Here is a 22,205-nt window from a genome sequence, read left to right on the forward strand (position 1 = left end):
GAATTACTCTGCTTAAGACTACTGGAAGATAAATATGGAAGACAGCATAATTAGTGATCAATGGAAAGTTGACCTTACGGACACGAATATAGTCCCCCTGGCAGGAGGTGAGCCCAACTTCTACACGTTCCAGAAGCCCCTCTAGCTGCTCTCGTACATCTCGGGCTCGACGCAATGAACGCAACTGTACAAAGTTCTCGTAGCACCACTGAGAAGAATAACCACTCTCAACCCACTACAGGAGACAAAAGTAGGGAGAGTTTGGGAACATACTGAGACCAGATGTCTTCATAGCTGTCATTTTCCTTCTTTATCCCCAATTCTACCAACCTGTGTATAAACATTTAGTAGCACCAAGTGGTCCCCACCAGGCAGGAAAAAGTTAACACGGGCATTATCAGCATGAACAACTTTGTCCTTGGGACGGTAAAAGATGGAATTATTGACAGATAGCATGGCAGCCACTGTCAGAATCTCCTCTGAACAGCCATACCTGAGGTGAATAAAGAAAGAGTTGAGATCCCTTTTCCAATCCCTCAAAAAGATGATTATGTGTTGGGAACTCTACTTCAAGGCCTCTGCCTCCAGAATAGGATAATGCTAGTAAACCCAAATGTAGAGGACAAATAAAGAATAAAAATTCCAACTAGATGTGAAACTTGAAAAGTGTGTTCCTATTTAGGGTGTGTAATACATAGTACTGGGAAAAGTATACCCCTCAGTTTTAATGAGAATAAATACACAGAGGGAAGTAGATATAAACATGCTTCAGAGGAGATTGGGGTCACTCACTTCTCAGATGCCAGAATCATCTTAGATAACATAGGGTCCACAGGCAGTTCTGCCATCTTTCGGCCAGGCTAAGAGAAAAGAAGAAATACCTAATTTAGGTCCATCTTTCACAATCCTCAGATTGATCCACAGCTTCCATCTTTCTATTCTGATCCTATACTCTTCCCATCCCTCCTCTGAGCTCTTCCCCATTTCCATTCCCATGCTTGCTGACCGTGGTGAGCTCTCCTAGGTGGTTGAGCGCTCCAAGAGCATACAACTGTTCGAGAGCCAGCAGTAGGGTTTCATAGGGTGGGGGATCCAGAAAGTCAAAGTGCATTAAATCATGGATTCCTGAAGAGCAAAGGGGAGAATTAAGATTGTATCCCAGAATTCTGGCCTTAACTTCAGCTCTCCCCTTTTCACCCACCCTTTCGGAGACTCCACCATCTGGCTCACCCAGACTCTTAAGCAATAGGACAACATTGCCTAAACTGGTCCTCTGGATCTCTGGCACTGTGGACTCCTCTAGCTCATGCTGATAGGCCCAGGCTGTGTAGAGGCGGAAGCACTTCCCTGCAGCCACTCGACCTGCACGTCCAGCTCGCTGATTAGCGGAGGCCTAAAGAAAGGATAATTTAAAGAATTTTAAGAGGTGGAAGTGATTTGCTACTCTTTTCTTCCAGAGGTCCCTCTCCCTTGAATTTTCCTGGGGCCAAGTGTCCCTTTCCTCATGTGCTCTTGCCTCAAGGTCCTGACCTTGCTACAGGGTGTGACAGTGAGGGATTCCATGCCAGTTCTGGGGTTGTAGCTCTTCTGTTTGCAAAAACCAGGGTCCAGGACATAAATAATTCCCTCAATGGTCAGAGATGTCTCAGCTATGTTTGTTGCCACCACCACCTGTGAAAAAAGACAAGAGTCACCTGATATTCACTCAATTAACTACACCCCACCCAAAGAGACACTATCTCAGCCACTTTATTCATTCTACTTAGATTGTAAGCTCCTTAGGGGCAGTGATTGTTTAAGCTACCATTGTATTTTTTTCCACTGACCAATATGCTGTTCACCTTTAAATAAAGTTTTGTGAAATTTTAATTCTTAGTTTCCTACCTAAATATCCAGAGCAAAATAGGTTGGAAGGATAAATATGGGATAAAAGGTAGTCCATGGTATTTAGGGAAATGAGCTGCAAAGTACTGATGGTTTAAGGAATGTTCAGGCAGACCCTGAAAGCTATGTTTGGGTTTGAGGGGAGAGAAGAGACAGAAGAGAGGTAGATATTAGTGTAGTATATCAGGTTGGGGGTCACACTTAAATGTTAGAATAGTGCAAGATCAGATGTGGGAAGAAGGGTGAATTTGACTTGAGGACATAGAGGAGGGACATTTTGACTTGGGAAGAAAAGGGGAATTCATAGACATTACCCATTCCAATCTACTCTGTATTACTAGCAGATTAATCTTTGTAAAACACCATTTTCATTAAGTTTCTCTGGTCAAAAATTTTCATAATTCTTCATTGTCCAGGACAATAAAATCTAAAGAGCCTAGATCAATGCTTTGTACAATCTGACCCCAATCTTAATTTTTCAATCTTATTTCTCACTTCTCTAATACTGTTCACATTCTAAACAAACTAGAATATTCTGTTGTTCACTTTGGCTTTCCTCAAGAGCTTTTGCATCCTATCTGGAACACCTTCCCTATCCAAATTCTACTACTTCCAACCCTACTTCTTATACACTCAGCCCAGTGATCTATATTCTCTGATATTCTGTTGATAATCTTTCCGTGTGTGTGTGCTGTCTCTGGGCATTTATCTTTTTGGAGGCAGTTGCTGTGTCATTTATTTCCTCAGATCCCTCAATGTCTAGTTTGTATATACATACACACTCGAAGATTAAGTAGACCATTTATATACAAATTACTCCTTCACTGAGTTCTGAGACCTAATCTGTGTACCAAACCACAGAGAAAGATCTGTCTCTCCTTTGTTCCCCTATCTTGGTCCCCAACCAACACTACGCTTTCCAGACACCAAGTCATCTTCACCTTAAAGGCCCTCCCTTCCTTCAATGATGAGGTAACCATGACTGCTGGTCTGCTTTCCTTTTGAAATAGAAATTTTCCTCATTCGGTTGCTTACTGCTTAGCTTCTTTCCATTCTTGTTCTTTTCATAATTCATTTTGTCTCTTCCCTAGGCCACTACCAGTGACTTTGAAACTGCAGGTCTCTGTGCTCACTCACTAATTGGGGTTGGAGAGTTGGAGAATGGGGATTGGGGGAAGAAATGATCTTCATTCCACTTCAACAGGAAGAGATGTCTTTCAGAATTTACAAGTTGAAATGCAGTGTTATCCTCCAATAGAAAGTTAAATTCTGTTAGCTTGTAGGACTATTCTCCAGCTATATGATGAGTATAACACAGTGGTTATGGGCAATTTCACAGTGATTTACAGCAAAGGTGTCTACATGGCCACCAGATTAAAACATAAAAAGGAAATGTTTAACAAAATAAAAATATAATAAAACATAGCATTAAATATTAAAAGTCAATGGGGAGCCCACAGAGAGCCAGCCAGTTCCCATTTCTATTTGAATTTGACACCAGAGATTTATAGCATGAGTTTTGAGAAAATTAATTTGACCCACTTTCAGGACAAAATCCCAAGGAAGGCAGTACCTAAGATTGCTGAGTGAAAAATAGTGTGATAATATCTGAAAACAACACTGAATTTCCAACTAAAGACTTTGGGTTCATATCACAGTTCTAGGTCTCATCTACAGTAACATGAGAGGAACCTTCCAGTTTTAAATCCTGATTCCTATGACTTATAATTTGGACATTTCCAAGGAAAGAGAAAGGGAGGAAAGAAAGAAATCTACTAGGCTAACCTTTCGTGCCCCAGGGGGTGTTGGCTGGAAGATTCGAGCTTGCATGTCAGAAGGCAGGTTTGCATAAATGGGCAGCACCAACAGCTCCCGGATCTTGGAGCCTAAGCGCCGGCAGCGATCCTGTAGCATCTCACAAGCTGCTTCAATCTCTTCCTATAGTAAGGATGAGGGTAAAGCAGGGTAAGAGGAATGTGGGAAGGGGGAAGGAATATGTGAAAGGAAGAGTAGTGTCACAGGAGCTACCTCATCCTTGTGCCCTTCTTTTCCCCAGGGCACAAGGGCCTTATCCCCTCTTTTGCCATGACTCACCTGTCCAGTCAGAAATACCAGAATGTCCCCAGGGGGCTGAGTGACATGGATCTGCAGCACAGATACTACACAGGCTTCTAAGTAATCTGCCTCTGGAGCCTGTGGATCACAAAGTCAAGGGATAAAAATTAAAAATCAGAGTCTTTACAGATTCTGTCCCCCAATCTTGCCCCTTCAACCTTTCTACCCGCCTCTCCAGATTTCCCTTCCCTAGGAGGTACCTTGGTATAGAAGATATCAACAGGAAATCTGCGGCCAGGGATCCGGAAAACAGGAGCATCATCGAAGAAAGCTGAGAATCGAGCAGTATCCAGTGTGGCAGAAGCCACCAGAACCTTGAGTTCGGGGCGGAATCGAGCAACATCCTTGATCAACCCAAACAGTATGTCTGTATGCAGAGTCCGTTCATGAGCTTCATCCACCATTACCACACTGCAGTAAAGAGAAAGGATAAAAAGCTAGAGATCGAGCAGTAGGGACACATAAGGGAGCGAAAAGCCTGAAACAAAGAGCCAAGGATTGGGAGTCTGAGTCCCTAAGAAAATCTGTTGGGAAAATGGTTGGAACCAGGGGAAAAACTTACCTGCTTGACAAATGTTTGCTGAAGGGAACTATCAAAAAATTAAGCTAACTCTCATGAGGTTAGGAAGTATCAGGAAGATCTGAAGCCAGGTCTTGGCAAGGAAATGTTTGTCTTTAGTTCTTAAAGAAGACCATGACATCAGGGAGATGATGCCATGACATGCAAGTGAGCAGGATTTAAGTGATGGAGGGCTATGGAAGGTCACCTGCCTCACTTTTCTTTCCAGAGTCATTTGGGTCCAGGGGACAGATATTGATAAGGACTAGAGATGGCTTTAGCTTTTTAAAGTAAAGTCTTCAACAGATCTCAGTTTGACTGATGCCACACCTATTCAGTCTTAAGACTAGGTAGCAATTGAAGCAAAGAATATCCTTTCACCTAGTCAAAAAAAATTTTTTAATAAAATTTGGGAATCACCCTGGCATGGATTCTGTCAATATAAAGTAATTATTAAATAAAAATTTAAAAATAAATAAATAAATAAAATAAAATAAAATTTGGGAAAGACCAAAGCAGTGGAAGCAGAAGGCCCTTGGAAATACATCCTTAGAAAGTGCTCTATAAATCTCCAAACATTATGTAATTGATAATGATGGGACACTAGTCAAAAACTATTTAGCATTATCTATTTAAAACCATCAATAAACATCATATGTGATGGTGATAAACTGGAACCATTCCCAATAAAATCAGAGTGGAACAAGGTTGCCCACTATCACCAATACTATTCAATTTTGTATTAGAAATGCTAGCTTCAGCAGTAAGAATTGAGAAAGAAATTAAAGGAATTAGAGTAGGTAATGAGAAAACCAAATTATCACTTTTTGCAGATGATAATGATGGTATACTTAGAGAACCCCAGAGATTCTACTAAAAAGCTATTAGAAATAATCCACAATTTTAGCAAAGTTGCAGGATACAAAATAAATCCATATGAATCCTCAGCATTTTTATACATCGCCAACAAAATCCAACAGCAAGAGATACAAAGAGAAATTCCATTTAAAATAACTGTTGATAGTATAAAATATTTGGAATCTATCTGCCAAGGGAAAGTCAGGAACAATATGAGCAAAACTACAAAATACTTTCCACACAAAGTCAGATCTAAACAACTGGAAAAATATTAACTGCTCTTGGATAGGTCAAGCAAATATTTAGTGCTAAAACAAGCAGACTCTCAAGAAACTATTTTAATGACTTAGAAAAAATAACAAAATTCATATGGAAAAACAAAAGGTCAAGAATTTCAAGGGAACTAAAATGAAAAAAAATCAAATGAAGGTGGCCTAACTATCCCTGATCCAAAACTGTATTATAAAGCAGCAATCACCAAAACTATTTGGTATTGGCTAAGAAACAGACTAGTTGATTAGTGGAATAGGTTAAGTTCACAGCACAAAATAGTCAATGACTATAGCAATCTAGTAGAGTTTGACAAACCCAAAGACTCCAACTTTGGGGATAAAAATTCACTATTTGACAAAAACTACTGGGAAAACTGGACATTAGTATGGCAGAAACTAGGCATGGACCCACACTTAACATCGTACACCAAGATAAAATCAAAATGGGTCCATGATAGGCATAAAGAATGAGATTATAAATAAATTAGAGGAACATATGATAGTTTACCTCTTAGACTTGTGGAAGAGGAAGGAATTTGTGACCAAAGAACTAGAGATGATTACTGATCACAAAATAGAAAATTTTGATTACATTAAATTAAAAAGCCTTTGTACAAACAAAACTAATGCAAACAAGATTAGAAGGGGAGCAATAAACTGGGAAAACATTTTTACAGTTGAAGATTCTGATAAAGGCCTCATTTCCAAAATATATAGAGAATTAAGAAATCAAGCCATTCTCCAATTGATTAATGGTCAAAGGATATGAACAGACAATTCTCAGACGAAGAAAATGAAACTATTTCTAGCCATGTGAAAAGATGCTCCAAGTCATTATTATCAGAGAAATGCAAATTAAAACAACTCTGAGATACCACTACAACACCTGTCAGACTGGCTAAAATGACAGGGAAAGATAATGAGGAATGTTGGAGGGGATGTGGGAAAACAGGGACACTAACACATTGTTGGTGGAATTGTGAATACAGCCAACTATTTGAACTATGCTCAAAAAGTTATCAAACTGTGCATACCCTTTGATTCAGCAGTGTTACTGAGATCATATCCCAAAGAGACCTTAAAGAAGGGAAAGATGACTGTATGTGCCAAAATGTTTGTGGCAGCCCTGTTTGTAGTGGCCAAAAACTGGAACTAGATGCCCATCAATTAGAGAATGGCTGAATATATTATGGTATATGAATATTATGGAATATTATTGTTCGGTAAGAAATGACCAACAGGATGATTTCAGAAAGGCATGAACTGATGCTGCGTGAAATGAGCAGGACTAGGAGATCATTATGTACTTCAACAATAATACTATAGGATGATCAATTATGATGGATCTGGCCATCTTCAGCAATGAGATGAACCAAATCAGTTCCAATGGAGCAGTAATGAACTGAACTAGCTACACCCAGCGAAAGAACTATGGGAGATGATTAAGAACCATTACATAGAATTCTCAATCCCTGTATTTTTGCCCACTTGCATTTTTGATTTCCTTCACAGGCTAATTGTACAATATTTCAGAGTCCGATTCTTTTTGTATAGCAAAATAACGGTTTGGACATGTATACTTATTTTGTATTTAATGTATACTTTAACATATTTAACATGTATTGGTCATCCTGCCATCTAGGGGAGGGGAGGTTGGGGGAAGGAGGGGAAAAATTGGAACAAAAGGTTTGGCAACTGTCAATGCTGTAAAATTACCCATGCATATAACTTGTAAATAAAAAACTATTAAAATTAAAAAAGAAAGAAATCAAGCCATTCTCTAATTGATTAATGGTCAAAGGATATGAACGGACAATTTTCAGATGACGGAATTGAAACTATTTCCACTCATATGAAAGAGTGTTCCAAATCACTATTGATCAGAGAAATGCAAATTAAGACAACTCTGAGATACCACTACACACCTGTCAGATTGGCTAAGATGATAGAAAAAAATGATGAATACTGGAGGGGATGCAGGAAAACTGGGACACTGATGCATTGTTGGTGGAATTGTGAACAAATCCAACCATTCCGGAGAGCAATTTGAACTATACTCAAAAAGTTATCAAACGGTGTATATCCTTTGATCCGGCAGTGTTACTACTGGGCTTTTATCCCAAAGAAATACTAAAGAAGGGAAAGGGACCTGTATGTGCCAAAATGTTGGTGGCAGCCCTTTTTGTAGTGGGTAAAAACTGGAAAATGAATGGATGCCCATCAATTGGAGAATGGTTGGATAAACTGTAGTACATAAATATTATAGAATATTATTGTTCTGTAAGAAATGACCATCAGACAGCAGCAGCTACACCCAAAGAAAGAACACACTGGGAAATGAAAGTAAACTATTTACATTTTTGTTTTTCTTCCCGCGTTTTTACCTTCTGAATCCAATTCTTCCTGTGCAGCAAGAGAACTGTTCGTTTCTGCACACATATATTGTATCTAGGATATATTGTGACATATTTAACATGTATAGGACTGCTTGCCATCTGGGGGAGGAGGTGGAGGGAGGGAGGGAAAAAGTCGGAACAGAAGTGAGTGCAAGGGATAATGTAAAGAAATTTTTTTCAAAATAAAAAAAAAAAAAAAAAGAAAAGAAATGACCATCATCAGGTTTGGAGAGACTTACATGAACTGATGCTGAATGAAATGAGCAGAACCAGGAGATCATTATACACTTCAACAACAATACTGTATGAGGATGATGGAAGTGGATATCTTCGACAAAGAAAAGATCTAATTCAGTTCTAATTGAGCAATGATGGACAGAGTCAGATACATCCAGAGAAGGAAACTGGGAAATGAATGTGGACTACTTGCATTTTTATTTTTCTTCTCAGGTTATTTTTACCTTCTGAATCCAATTCTTCTTGTGCAACAAGAGAACTGTACAGTTCTGCACACATCTATCTAAGATATACTATAACATATTTAACATATATAAGACTGCCTGTTATCTAAGAGAAGGGGTGGAAAGAGGCAAGGGAAAAGTTGCAACAGAAGTAAGTGCAAGGGATAATGTAAAAAATTATCTATGCATATGTCAATATGCATTCTGTCAATAAAAAGTTATAATTTTTTAAAAATGGGTTCATGATTTAGGCATAAAGAATGAGATATAAATAAATTAGAAGAACATGTGGAGAAGGAAGGAATCTATAACCAAAGAAGAACTAGAGATCGTTATTGATCACAAAATAGAAAATTTTGATTACATCAAGTTAAAAAGCGTTTATACAAACAAAACTAATGCAGACAAGATTAGAAGGAAAGCAATAAATTGGGAAAACATTTTTACAGTTAAAGGTTCTAATAAAGGCCTCATTTCCAAAATATATAATTGACTCTAATTTTTAAGAAATCAAGCCATTCTCCAATTGATAAATGGTCAAAGGATATGAACAGACAATTTTCAAAGAAATTGAAACTATTTCTAATCCTATAAAAAGATGTTCCAAGTCATTATTGATCAGAAAAATGCAAATTAAGAGAATTCTGAGATACCACCACACACCTATCAGATTGGCTAAGATGACAGGAAAAGATAATGACAATGTTGGAGGGGATGTGGAAAACTGGGATGGGAATTGTGAATGGATCCAACCATTCTCGAGAGCAGTTTGGAACTATACTCAAAAAGCTGTCAAACTGTGCAAACCCTTAGATCCAGCAATGTTTCTACTGGGATCATATTCCAAAGAGGTATTAAAGAAGGGAAAGGGACCTGTGTGTGCCAAAATGTTTGTGGCAGCTCTCTTTGTAGTGGCCAGAAACTGGAAACTGAGTGGACACCCATCAATTGGAGAATAGCTGAATAAATTGTGGTATATGAATATTATGGAATATTATTGTTCAGTAAGAAATGACCAGCAGGATGATTTCAAAAAGGCCTGGAGAGACTTACATGAACTGATGCTGAGTGAAATGAGCAGGATCAGGAGATCATTATATACTTCAACAACAATACTATCTGATGATCAATTTTGATGGACCTGGCCATCTCCAGCAATGAGATGAACCAAATCAGTTCCAATAGAGGAGTAATGAATTGAATCAGCTACACCCAGCGAAAGAACTCTGGGAGATGACTAAGAACCATTACAGAGAATTCCCTAATCCCTATATTTTTGCCTACCTGCATTTTTTATTTCCTTCACAGGCTAAGTGTACATTATTTCAGAGTCTGATTCTTTTTGTACAGCAAAATAACTGTTTGGACATGTATACTTATATTGTATTTAATTTGTACTTTAACATGTATTGGTCAACCTGCCATCTGGGATAGGAGATGGGGGGAAGGAGAGGAAAAATTGGAACAAAAGGTCTGGCAGTTGTCAATGCTGTAAAATTACTCTTGCATATAACTTGTAAATAAAAAGGTATAATAAAAAAAATTTTTTTTAAAGTCTTTGCAAGGGTCAATGTTGAAAAATTACTCATGCATATGTTTTGTCAATAAAAAGCTATTTTTAAAAATGTAATAAAAAAACCTATTTAGCATTGAGAGCTAGAAGGGACCTCAAAGGTCACCTAGTACAATTCATCATTAGTACAATTCATCATTTTATATATGACTACACTAAAGTGCAAAGAAGTTGGCCAAGGACCCAAAGCTGAAAATAGCAAAGCTAGATTTGGCTTTCTGATTTCTAAATGCTGAATGCTTTCTACTACATTCTAATTTTCCCAGTTTTTTATGGTTGGTTAAAGAGCAGGGCTGAACAAGCTTAAATGTTGCAGAGGGTTTTTAGAAGCAAGAGCTGTGCAGAGCAGCTCATTCTATAGCTAAAAACTATATGTAAGAATAAAGGACCACACTGGCTGGAAGGCAGGTGGATTCATAGTAGCAACATTTACCAACATCCAGAAAACTGGATGAATCCGTCTCCCTGCCTAAAGATGGAATGTCTGTGGAGACCTTATTTAAGTCCACGGCTGTTTTCAGAAAGAACTCGGGAAATAATGGCAAAAGGTAAGGACAATGAGGCTGGGGTATGGTATCCCAAGAAAGTAAAAAGTGAAGTTAGAAATCCCATTATTTATACATCATACTTTATGAAATATCAAAAACACAAACGGTTTGCCCACTTTTGGGGGAATTACTCCACAAACCATGACATATTAATGTAATGGCATAATATTTTATAGAAGAGTCATAGGAACACAGGGAAATTTGAGATTTGTATGAATGATAAAATAGAGAAAGCAGAACCCAAAAAATATATAGTGACTCCAATAATATAAAGAAAAATAATACTAAAATACACAAAAACTCAGATTAATATAAGAACCAATCATGATTCTAAGAGATCAATGATGGAACATATTCCTCATACTTCTTAGTAGAAAGTGATGGGATGAATAAAGAATGTTGCTATATGTTGATACAATCCATGTTTTGGTTTGTATTTAGTTATGTTGCTTTGCTTACAAAGGATGTTACAAGATAGAGTAGCAAATTACTACTGGCAAGTGACAAATGTTTTTTAAAATAGCACCAAGAAAACATTTTTAAATGTTCTAATGGAAGTATCCTAGGTTAAATGACAATAAAGGCTATCGGTAAATTAACAATGGCTAACATCTTCCTGCCTTCACTTCAGAAATCCAAGAGCATTCTGCAATGAGAAGGCTTTGATACTAAATTTTAAGACAGTTTATCTACTCTCAATCACTGACACAGATTGTCTCTTTGCTTACAATTCTATTTTCCTGGTTAAACCTCTCAACTCATCCCAGCTTCATCTCTTCATTTGTAATTCTTCATGGAAATGAACTGGCACTTCTAAAAGCAACTAGCAGGAGCCCAAGGGTCCTTTCTAGTCTTGTTGATTCTGTGTAAATTTCTCAGAAAATCTCCTAAAGATATGGGACATTTTCAAAATGTTTAACTCTATAATCCTCCAATTTATACAAAGGATGAGATTTTGGTGAAGGGAGGGAGAGGCCTTTAGTAATATCACTTACATCCTCCAAGTCTTATCTACATATCTTTAGACATGAGGAAGCTAGTTCTAAGACAATGTGAAACAGATTGAGAAGATATTAAAGCACCAAAGACAAAAAGGAAAAAACACTGGGAGTAGCTCTAAAAAGAGAGCTTTTGTTAAGCAAGAGACAGAAATTCACTACCTGTAACTTCCAAGGTCAGGCTCAGAAAGGAACTCTCGCAGAAGCATCCCATCTGTCATGTATCTAAGAACAGTCCGTTCTGAGGTGCAGTCCTCAAAACGAATACTATAGCCAACCTAGGGACAGGTGAGAATGTAAAATTGAAAAAACTTTTGGATAATTAAGAACAGGAAGCTGAAGAAAGAGAAGCTATGATACATGAGTTCCTGAGGGAAGAGGAGGCCAGAGAAACACACTCTTCATACAATTTCTGTCACAATGGAGCTCACCTCATTTCCCAGCTTCACCCCCATCTCCCGGGCCACTCTAGCTGCCACACTCATGGCTGCCACTCTCCTAGGCTGGGTGCAGGCAATCTTCATTCCTTTTTGTGTGTAACCCTGGGATAAATGTTGGGAGGAATAAGAGTTTGAGGAAGTGGAAAATGTCCAGGCTTCTTCCCATTGCTGTATTCCCCCCAAAGAATTAAAGAAGGCTTTGCAAGATTCAAGATATAGATAACATAGGCAAGTTGGGCCTAGGATCCTCTGAAGAAATCCTTACTTGACTATGGGCAGCCCTAGTCCCTAACATTCAAATGGTTCTAAGGATTGAAAGAGCAAGAAGCAGAGAGGAGAGGGAAAAAAAAAAAAAAGGAGAAAGAAAAAGTGGACAAAGGATAATAAAAAAAGAAGAGGAAGAAAAAAAGCAGGAATTAAAACATGGACCCCTAGTTCTTCAACATTTAGGAAGGCAAGAGACTACCTGGGGAGGGACATCAGGGAAGTTTCTTCCATAGAAGGCTCAGATTAATAAGCAAGTGGTGGGAGCAGGTAATGTCCTACCTCCTCAAAGAGGTATTGGGGAATCTGTGTCGTCTTCCCTGACCCTGTTTCACCCTCAATGATAAGGACCTGATGGTTGGCAATGGCAATAAGAAGGTCATTTCGGAATGGGAAAACAGGAAGACTACGTCGAACAGCTTGGATTGATTCCTTTTGTTGGTCCCCAGAAGAAGGTGGAGCTGATGGTTCCTAAGGAGAGTGGAAGATGAGAGCTCTAGACTCCAATTCACCTTTCCTTCCAGATTGCACCCTCATAACCTCTTCTGACCTCATCACCCTGAAGCCGAGTGGCTCTGACAAATTCAATGGTCTCCTCCTCTTCTAGCACCAGCTGATACTTGGACTCAGAGGGGGCAGCATCTTTTGCTCCAAATCGGAGAGAAGCTGCCCCTAAACGAGCCTCCTCCCAACGCCTCTGCTCCTCGCCTGGAGCTCCCGACTCTTCTTCCACCAGTTCTGCTCTACGAGTTGGCTAAGGGATGAGAGAGACCAAGATGCAAACAGAGGGAACTGAATTAAATTTTTAAAAAACAGCTATGCCCCAAATGATAAATGATCAAAAGATGAATTATATGTACCCAAAGGACTACAAATTCATGCATATTTTTTGATCCAACAATACCACTATTAGGTGTGAATACAAAGAGATTAAAAAAAAAAAAAAAGGATTCTATATGTACAAAAATATTTGTAGCAGCTCTAAAGGCAAAAAAAAAAAAAAAAAAAAAGGAAAATGCCCATCAATTGGGGAATAGCTGAATCAACTGAAACATGATTGTCATGGAATATTATTCTATAAGAAATGTTGAGCCGGATGTTCTCAGAAAAAAGGAAAAACCTGGAAAGATCTCATGAACTCAAGCAAAGTGAAATATACTGTATACAAAGTAATAGCAATGTTCTGAGATGACCTTTGCTATTTTGATAAATGACTTTGCTATTCTCAGAATAAAATGATCCACAACTAAATGATGAAAAATCCTATCCATACTCAGAGAAAACTGATTGTGTCTGAATACAGAATGAATCATACTTTTTTTTTTAACTTTATTTTTCTTGAGAGTTTTTTTAAATTAGGGTGGGAAAACTGTTTTCTTTCACACTATGACTTCTATAGAAATGTTTTTAAATCATTTCACATATCTTTTCTTTTGTTTTTTAAAAATTTTATTTTATTTTATAATAACTTTATATTGACAGAATCCATGCCAGGGTAATTTTTTTTACAAAATTATCCCTTGCACTCGTTTCTGTTCCGATTTTTCCCCTCCCTCCCTCCCTCCACTCCCTCCCCTAGATGGCAAGCAGTCCTATATATGTTAGATATCACATATCTTTTCTTAATGGAAATTTGGAGTCAGGATAAGGGACAGAATCTAGAACTTAAAATGTTTTTTTTAAATGTAAAAAAAATTGTTTTAAATATAACTGGGAAAAATATTAAGAAAAAAAAACAGAGACTGAGGTGGAAAGCATCCTTACATGTCAAAATCTAGGCGTAATTTTTAAAAATCCATCAAAACCAAATGCAATAACATTAAAAGGCACCTGGATTCAGATTCAATATAACTACAATCCCAGGGAGCAAACGAGGAAACTACTTTTGGAGGTTTTGAGGGCAAATCAGGATGGGATGACATAGTACAAGCAGATAATTGCAGACGGAACAATTAGACTAATCATTGTATCAGTTTGGTTTACTCATTTCTTTAGTTACACAGAGGTTTCTATGGGCTGAAAGAGACGAAAAAAATAAAATAAAGGTGTCTATAAAAAACCTAAACTTCAACAAGATCAGCATGAAAGAGAAGACAAGTGATACAGATATTTGGTCCCTGATCACAATCTCCACCCTTAAATAATCCTGTGTAAGCTTTTCTTTTCCTGAGATCCAGAGCTATCAATCCCCTTTCCTTTTTCCTTACCTGTCCACGAGTCTCTTCTGGCATGTGGTATCGAGTTGTTGCCTCTAGCTTCTCTTGTTCTCCAGCTGCCCTGTACTCTCGGGCCAGATCCCGTACTTTCTTCTTATATTTGAGTTCCTGTCTTTCAGTATGGCTCAGCTCCACATCTCCAAAAAGAAATTCCTCATCTGCCAGTTCTGCCTCCAGATCCTCCAGTTTCTCACGTTCCCGCTTTGCAAGATACTCTCTCCTAGATTTCTTTCGGAGTTCAGGTATCTGTATTAGGAAGAAAGTTACCTGTTCAGGGGCTGATCTCACCATATACACAAATACTTAACTTTTCCTGATTTCAAACATGAAATAGGTAAGTATAAAATTTGAAAGGGAGCTTAATGTCTCCTATTATCTATAGCCTTTATAGGTCTAATTGGGGTTTCCTGGGAAAAAGAAAAAAAGTCTGTCTTGCAATTTGACCATAATCCCTTCCATTATAATACATATATAAAATTCTTTCACTCTGCACTGTAAGAAATTCTTCTATACTACAGTTGTTCTATACAGTTCTATACTTCCTTCTGTGATAAAGTATATTCTTCCTATAACTAATTATTCAAATGGTCAGTATTTCAGTCAGTGCTTGTTTTTGTCCTACAATCACTCTCAAGCTGCTGAATGATCATTTTTTTTTATTTTGAAAAAAATTTCTTTACAAGATTATCCCTTGTACTTACTTCTGTTCCAACTTAATCCCTCCCTCCCTCTATCCCCCTCCCCCAGATGGCAAATGATCATATTTTTTTTTAAAAGAATCTTTTTAATTTTCAAAATACATGCAAAGATAGTTTAACATTCACCCTTGAAAAATCTTGTGTTCCAAATTTTTCTCCCTCCTTTCCCCCTATTCTAGACAGCAAGTAATCCAATATAGGTTAAATATGTGTAATTCTTCTACACATATCTCCACATTTATCATGCTGCACAAGAAAAATCAGATGATCACATTTTCAATACTACTTTCAAGCTATACTTTTTTATTGCTGGATATCAGATGGGATTTCCCTTTTCCCAAACTACAAAAACAGGTGGGAACAGAATAAAGTCTAAATTTTAGAGTGACTGTAATGAAATGTGACCGAGTAGTGTTAGTTTCTCTTAGTTTCATACTCTCATATCACAGGTTGTTCAACCAAGACTCAGACATATATTGGTTGTATAACCCTGGGCAAGTTACTTAATTCTTGGAGCCCCAGGCAATTCTTTAAGATCATAAATTACAGAAGAGTTGCCAACTGGGATTGAAAAAGGGAACTACACTAGTGACACAAATGCATAAGCCTATGAGTTTATTAGCTAGCTTTTTTTAAAAATGGAGGAAAATAAAAATGTTTAAATTGATTAATCCTTTTTTTATTTCACACAGGGATGATAAAAGTTCATGGAATTCCTTTTTTGTATAGATGGTGGTATCAGATTGATAAAAACCTCAAGACCAATAAGATGTTTCTGTCCTTTTGTCTCTTGCTCATTCTCTTGCTCTTTTCCTCAAAAAATGTCAAAATTCCAAGTTCAATTAAATTCAATAAGACATGTTTCAAAGGCCTAATCTACATAAATCACTGCTTAAGGCACTTAAATTTTTGTATCAAAGATGGGAGAAAGTCTTTTTTTCAAGAAAAAAGAAGACTGGTTTCCTATTTTTGCTGGAGTTTATTTGTTGAGGGGTGAGCAAGGCTTGGAAAAGCTTATTTTACTATACAAATTCATATAACAACACTTAACAGAACAGAAGGACTTATTTAGGATGGAAACCAGATCAGAATAGTACTTAATGAAAACAGAAGTAGCAACCATTTTAGAAGAAAACATTTTAATGGTACCTTATAGTTATAAATCCCTTTTCCTCAATTATTTTATTTTAACCTAGAAAAAAGTCCATGATATGAGTTACACAATAGTGTCATCCTCATTTCAGAGATAAAGAATATAAAGTTAGAAAGAATAAGACTTTTATATGTATTTATTGAAGCCATGATTCCAATCCAGATCTTCAGAATCTAGTACTTTTTATACTGTATCTCATAAGAATTACAGATCAGCTTGCCCAGGCTGAATGACTAGGCCGAGGACTCCACAGCCAGTATACCTTGACATCTATCCAACTACTCCTTTTTTGAATGTTGAGCTAACGTTCAATAGCAGATTCATCAATGACATAACAATCTCCAAGAGAAGTTTATCTCCTTCTCTGTAGAAAGTCTTTTCCATGATTATCCTTTGTAACTCTTGCTACAGTGACTACATGTAATCCTAACTCCCAGCTACAACTATCTCAAGATTTGAAAGCTGCTAGAATATGACATGCAAAGGTAAGAGAATCTATAATAAATCACCTAGTTCAACTCATTTTACAAATGAATTACACAAGGCTCAAAATGGCTAAGTGACTTGCCAAGGTCAAATAGAAACGAGTTTGTTAGGTCCTCTGACTCCCAAGTTCAGTCTTCTTTCCATCTATCACACAGGAGATCTTTTTTGGTGTCTAATCTTGACCCAACATACCTTGGGGATGTGACTCACCATTGCTTTCTGGTCTTCTTCAGCCATCTTAAGGCGCTTTTGAGCCTCCTCATATGCCTAGAAGGAGAAATAAGGAGGCAGGTAAGGCAACAAGCTCCCACCCTCACCTTTATAGGTGATCATCTATATATGGATCATGGAGAGAGATTAGGGGGTCATAGTATCTTATGGGGAAAACTGTCTGAATACAGATGTCTAAAATGACGCTTAAGAAATCCTGTACTTGCCAGAATAACAACAAACCCAGAGCTATAAAGAACCAGTTATCTTCCTGAGGACTCCCATCTATGGGATCATAAATCTGACAAGAGCATCAATAATATGAAACTACAGAGAAGCTCTCTTTGGCTACCACTTCTCTTTTTAAACTGTTTTAAGATATAGCAACAACTATGCACCTTCTTGTCTGACCGTTCCAAAATATTTCGTGTTCGCTCCTTGTCCCTCTTTCGTACACGTTCAGCAAAAGCATCACGTTCCTCCAGATCCTGAAGTCGTTCTCTCTCAGTTCGTTCCCACTCATCTTCTGACTCCGGCTTCTGCTTCTTGTTGGTCTCATTTACTCTGTAGACCAGCAGATGGTAGGTGAAACAAGAGAGAGAAAGAATCTTGACCATATTCTGAATCACAACTCTTAGTTTTCTTACCCAAACTCCACTCTCCTCACCTTGTCTTTTTCTTGTCCTCCTCAGAGTCTTGCTCTTCCTCCTCCTCTTCCTGAGTTTTCTTTCTAAGATGTTTCCGTTTCTTGTTCTTTTTTAAGGATGCACTTCTCACTGGACCCTGGATCTCCTCATCACTCTCTTCACTTTCCTGCAGAAGCTGGTATGAACGGTTCTTCTCTAGCAAAGCCAAAGCCTCACGCTCTGCTACTCGGGCTGGTCTTTCTACAACTGCTTTCCGTGGAACCTAGGAAAGGAAGGGATAACAAAGGGCTATCAGCTGCTAGCTCCATTTGCCTATCTCAATACCTTTTTTTTTTTTTTAATTAAAGCTTTTTATTGACAAAATATATGCATCGGTAATTTTTCAACACTGACCCTTGCAAAGCCTTCTGTTTCACATTATCCCCTCCTTCCCCCCACCTCCTCCCCTAGATGGCAGGTAATCCAATACATGTTAAATGTAAATATGCTAAAATATATGTTAAATCCAATATATGTATGTATGTGTATATACATATACATACACATATACAGTTATCTTGCTGCACAAGAAAAATCTGATTAAGAAGGAAGAAAAAAAAGCTAGGAAAGAAAACATAATTCAAGCAAACAACAGAAAGAGTGCCTATCTCAGTACCTTACTTAAAGCACTTAACTCACATTATTCTTTATATACCCTTCCCCTATAATTCCTCAGTTTTCACAAAAGCATTTTATTTCCTTTTCTAATCTTCATAAGCCAGATATCTCTCCCATTAAACTGTGAGCTCCCCTAATAGGAGGGGTTGTCTTTTGCCTTTCTGAATCCCCTACTCTTAGGGGCTATCACTAGCCTATGGCCACAACTTCCCCAGTTGTGTGTTGGGGTGATAGGGTGAGAGTGCAGTGTGGGGAGGAATGAGAATGAGCTGTTGGGGCTCTTTTTCTTGATCCCTGGATCCTTAATGGTCCTTCCCTTTAAATTTCACATGACATTTTGTTTTGTTCCTCTTTTATAACTTAATATCACTTACTATATGCAAATTACTGGTGTTCTATCTCACAACTAAACCAACTAAGTCTAGAGAACAGGAACTCACATAAACTTTGCAATTTCCTCTACCACTGTAGAGAGACAATATTTCTGAAATTAATCCCAGTGATGCTAAACCGAAACATTTACTGTATTTTTTGTGACCTCAAGCTTTCCCTTCATGTTAGTAGACTTTTAACCTGTTTCATCTTCTCATGTAAACCCCGACACGGCCGTTCCCGTGGATGCAGCCTCACCAGCATTTATGGAACGGTTCACGACTACTTTTAACTCCTCAACCTCACCACAATCGAGAGATGTAAGTACCATTTACTTCTGTCGTTTCACAAACAAGGACCAGAGTTTCTCCACCCCCACCCTCATCCCCCCACCTCCTCGGGCTTCTCTCCCCGGTCCCTGGCCCTTGGTTCTCCCTGCGGGTTCCTAGAAGCACCTTGGCCCAGAGCCTCAGAGCAAAGTCTCGAGCCGGCCCGCTGAAGTCCAAGGTCCCTGTGTCTCGCAATCGCTCCACGAATTCATCGGCCGTAACACAGCGCTTCGCGGTGCCGATGAGGAACTGCGCGACATGCCGCTCGCTCAAGCCCAGCAGTGTGTGCAGCTCGTCCTGCACCCAGCGCTCCAATCCGGCCGAGGTCGCCATGGTGACTCCGGAACGTCAACCCGCTCCGCCTTCCAGAGCTCGGACACGAGTGGTCTCCGCAGCGATTGCAAAATCCACGGCGTAGGCGCGTGCGCTCGGGAGGGAGGTTCCTCCTCTCTCCGGAAAAAAAAATCGAGCAAGGAGGGGGAGGGGCTCCTTAAGGCCCCAAAGCACAAAGCCGGTAGCCCCTGGAACCCAACATTTCCCTGCCGAACCTACGGAAACGAGCAGGAAACGGCAGTTAACGAAAAGGGAACTTTCGTAGGGCTAAGAACAAGCAAAACTTCCGGTTTTTAAGTCCCGCTCTGCTTCCTTTCTGGCTGCTCCCTACGGGCTTGGAGGTGCTATAGCAGACGTAGAGGAGTTACAGACTAGGCTGGGAATCATCTACTGAGAGGAAGAGCAGGAAGGATAGATGTCTAGGACTTCCCAACAAGAAGAGACAGTTGAGAACCAGAATCTGAGAAGAGCTGGAAGTATTAAGCGACTGCCTCTTTGGTCCGTGCTGGGAGAAGTGCCTCCTGGATGGAATTTGAAGGAAGGATGGGATTTTCTCAAAACATAACTTTGAAATTTAGTGATGCCCAAGAGAAAAATCCCTAAATCTCACACTGCCCCACTGACAGAAAGGAAATCTCAATTAGAGACCAGACTATAAAGTTTTAAGAGATTAGAGTTATAAACATCTTGCAAGATCGAGGGCTTGGGTATACTGAATTTTGTATAATTGAATCAGTAGTTGCATGTATTCTAGATCAAGAAGCTAGGACTTGTTGTTATCTGAACATAATCTTGGAGAAGTCACAAGCTCTCTAGACCTTAATTTCAACAAAAAAAATTCCAAATCTTTTTATTCTTGCTAAAAACTCCAAGACTCCCTCTTTCTCTCATCCACTCTCTTGATTTATATTTCATTGGAGGGGGAGGGGGAGGAGAGAAAAGGCTGTTCATAGAGCGTGACCTGCTGTCACTATCTCCTTCACTTCTTTCTTACATAGATAGCTGTACTCTTAATTCTTAAACCACTCTACTAGCTGCTTCCCTACTTCCTATACTCATACCCATGTTGGCTCTGTCCTCCTTTGATCCATCAATTCTCCTTTTTTGAGGCTATACTCCTTCAGAAACTTGTCTACAATGGGTGCTTTCACCTCCTTTCCTCTCATTCTTAACTATTTACAGCCTAACTACCATCTTCATCATTCAACCAAAACTATTCTCTCCAAAATTACCAGTGATCTAGTGGCCATATATAGTGGTCTTTTCTCAGTCATATTTCTTGACATCTCTGGAGCTTTTGACACTGTTAATCTCTCAAGTTTTTGTGACTATTTTTTCCTGATTCTTCTACCAGTATGACTGCTCCTTCTCAGTCTCCTTTTCTGAATCCATTGAGGGGAGTAATCATTGTGAAGAAGAGGTCCACATTCCTCAATACTAATTGTTTGACCAACCACCACCAAGAGTCAGATGGGTCTTAGGAATGGCAACATCTTTTAAATCACAGGTCCTGTTTCAAGCCTGGTCTTTACAACTATCATCTTGGGAAGCAATTTCTATGATAAAAGTTAACCATCCTCATAAACTACCAACCAACTGCCACACAGGGCAGCTGGTAATCCAGGTAAAACAGCAGGGCACCTTGAGAGAAAACTAGGAAGCGGTATGTATCTGGCAAATCAGACTATCATCACAACCTTGACCAACTTCTTTCAGAACCTGATGGGCACAGTCCAAGATCCTGGACCCGAGAGTCTTGGTAATATCAATGTTTTTAACCTAGTATCGTCATCATCTTGGGAAACAACCCTGCATAGATGCAGCCTGACCACTACTCCTGTAGGCTACTGGACCCTCTCCAGTGCTGGAAGACTCAGGATTCTTGTCTCCAAAATCCTGGATGGTTCAAAATGGTTCAAAATCGTTAAACTATGATTTTACCAGTGATATGACATTATAATCTGCTTTGGCTCCCTACTTTTCATGTCAAATATAAAATTCCTTGGACTGCAAAGCCCTTAATATCTTCTCCTACCCTTTTTGGTCATCTTATGTTAAAATCCAACAATAGTTGACCACCCTGCTATTCCTCAAAAAGGCACTTCATCACCAGATTCTGGGCATTTTCAAGAGCTGCCCCAGTCCTGGAATTCTCTTCCCTTATCTCTGCCTCCAGGTCACCCTGGCTTCCTTCAAACTCCAGATAAAAATTCCACCTTTTATGAGAAGCCTTTCCCAGTCCTCAATGCTAGTGCCTTTCCTTATCTCCAATTTATCTTCTGTCTCATTTGTACACAGTTGAGCTCCTTGAGAGTAGGAACTATATTTTTTAAACTTCTTTTGAATCTCCATTGCTTAGCACAGTACCTGGCACAGAATGTGTAGGTGCTTAATAAATGTTGGTTTTTTTGTTCATAAAACGAGGAAGATTGAATAAGATGAACTAATGAGGGCCCTTCCAAGTTTATAGTCTATTCCTTTTGGAGACAACTACAACAAAACTCTCCGCCACTCTTCTTTGGGCTATTCTGAAGAGGAAAGTTTGGGGTTTTTTTAATAGCTATTAGTGGAGGGGATCAGGAACACTTTTCCTTCTTTTCAGTTCCTCTTTCTTGATCTTTTTTTTCCCCAAAGCTATTTCCCCTGCACAGAAGTCTCTTGCTCTGCTTACAATCAATAAAGCTGAAAAAGAAAGTTTAATTTGTTCCCTAGAAAATGAAATGCCTTTCCCTTCCC

At 38.8% G+C, this 22,205-nt stretch overlaps 1 protein-coding gene across 4 annotated transcripts in view; it reads right to left on the minus strand.

The window, feature by feature from the left end:
• DHX16 (DEAH-box helicase 16) overlaps nt 1-22,169 on the minus strand; it is a 23,092-nt gene extending 923 nt beyond the window's left edge. Inside the window, exons 1-18 of one of the 4 annotated variants that reach the window (XM_051996123.1) lie at nt 19,263-21,004; nt 17,799-18,040; nt 17,530-17,695; nt 17,132-17,188; nt 14,576-14,830; nt 12,919-13,122; nt 12,651-12,839; nt 12,096-12,206; nt 11,827-11,942; nt 4,200-4,410; nt 3,979-4,077; nt 3,670-3,822; nt 1,531-1,671; nt 1,231-1,393; nt 1,007-1,125; nt 793-860; nt 331-493; nt 74-235 (exon numbers count right to left, since the gene is read on the minus strand). In XM_051996123.1, coding sequence (XP_051852083.1) covers nt 74-235; nt 331-493; nt 793-860; nt 1,007-1,125; nt 1,231-1,393; nt 1,531-1,671; nt 3,670-3,822; nt 3,979-4,077; nt 4,200-4,410; nt 11,827-11,942; nt 12,096-12,206; nt 12,651-12,839; nt 12,919-13,122; nt 14,576-14,830; nt 17,132-17,188; nt 17,530-17,695; nt 17,799-18,040; nt 19,263-19,469 — 2,826 coding nt within the window. In that variant the 5' untranslated portion in view covers nt 19,470-21,004. Of the gene's footprint in view, nt 1-73; nt 236-330; nt 494-792; nt 861-1,006; nt 1,394-1,530; nt 1,672-3,669; nt 3,823-3,978; nt 4,078-4,199; nt 4,411-11,826; nt 11,943-12,095; nt 12,207-12,650; nt 12,840-12,918; nt 13,123-14,575; nt 14,831-17,131; nt 17,189-17,529; nt 17,696-17,798; nt 18,041-19,262 lie in introns of all 4 variants that reach the window. The other 3 variants (XR_007953451.1, XM_051996122.1, XM_051996121.1) reach the window with 3 other exon arrangements.
• Between the last annotated feature and the right edge of the window lie 36 nt (nt 22,170-22,205).

This window comes from Antechinus flavipes, chromosome 4 (assembly GCF_016432865.1).
Source record: "Antechinus flavipes isolate AdamAnt ecotype Samford, QLD, Australia chromosome 4, AdamAnt_v2, whole genome shotgun sequence".
NCBI classification, from domain to species: Eukaryota; Metazoa; Chordata; class Mammalia; order Dasyuromorphia; family Dasyuridae; genus Antechinus; species Antechinus flavipes.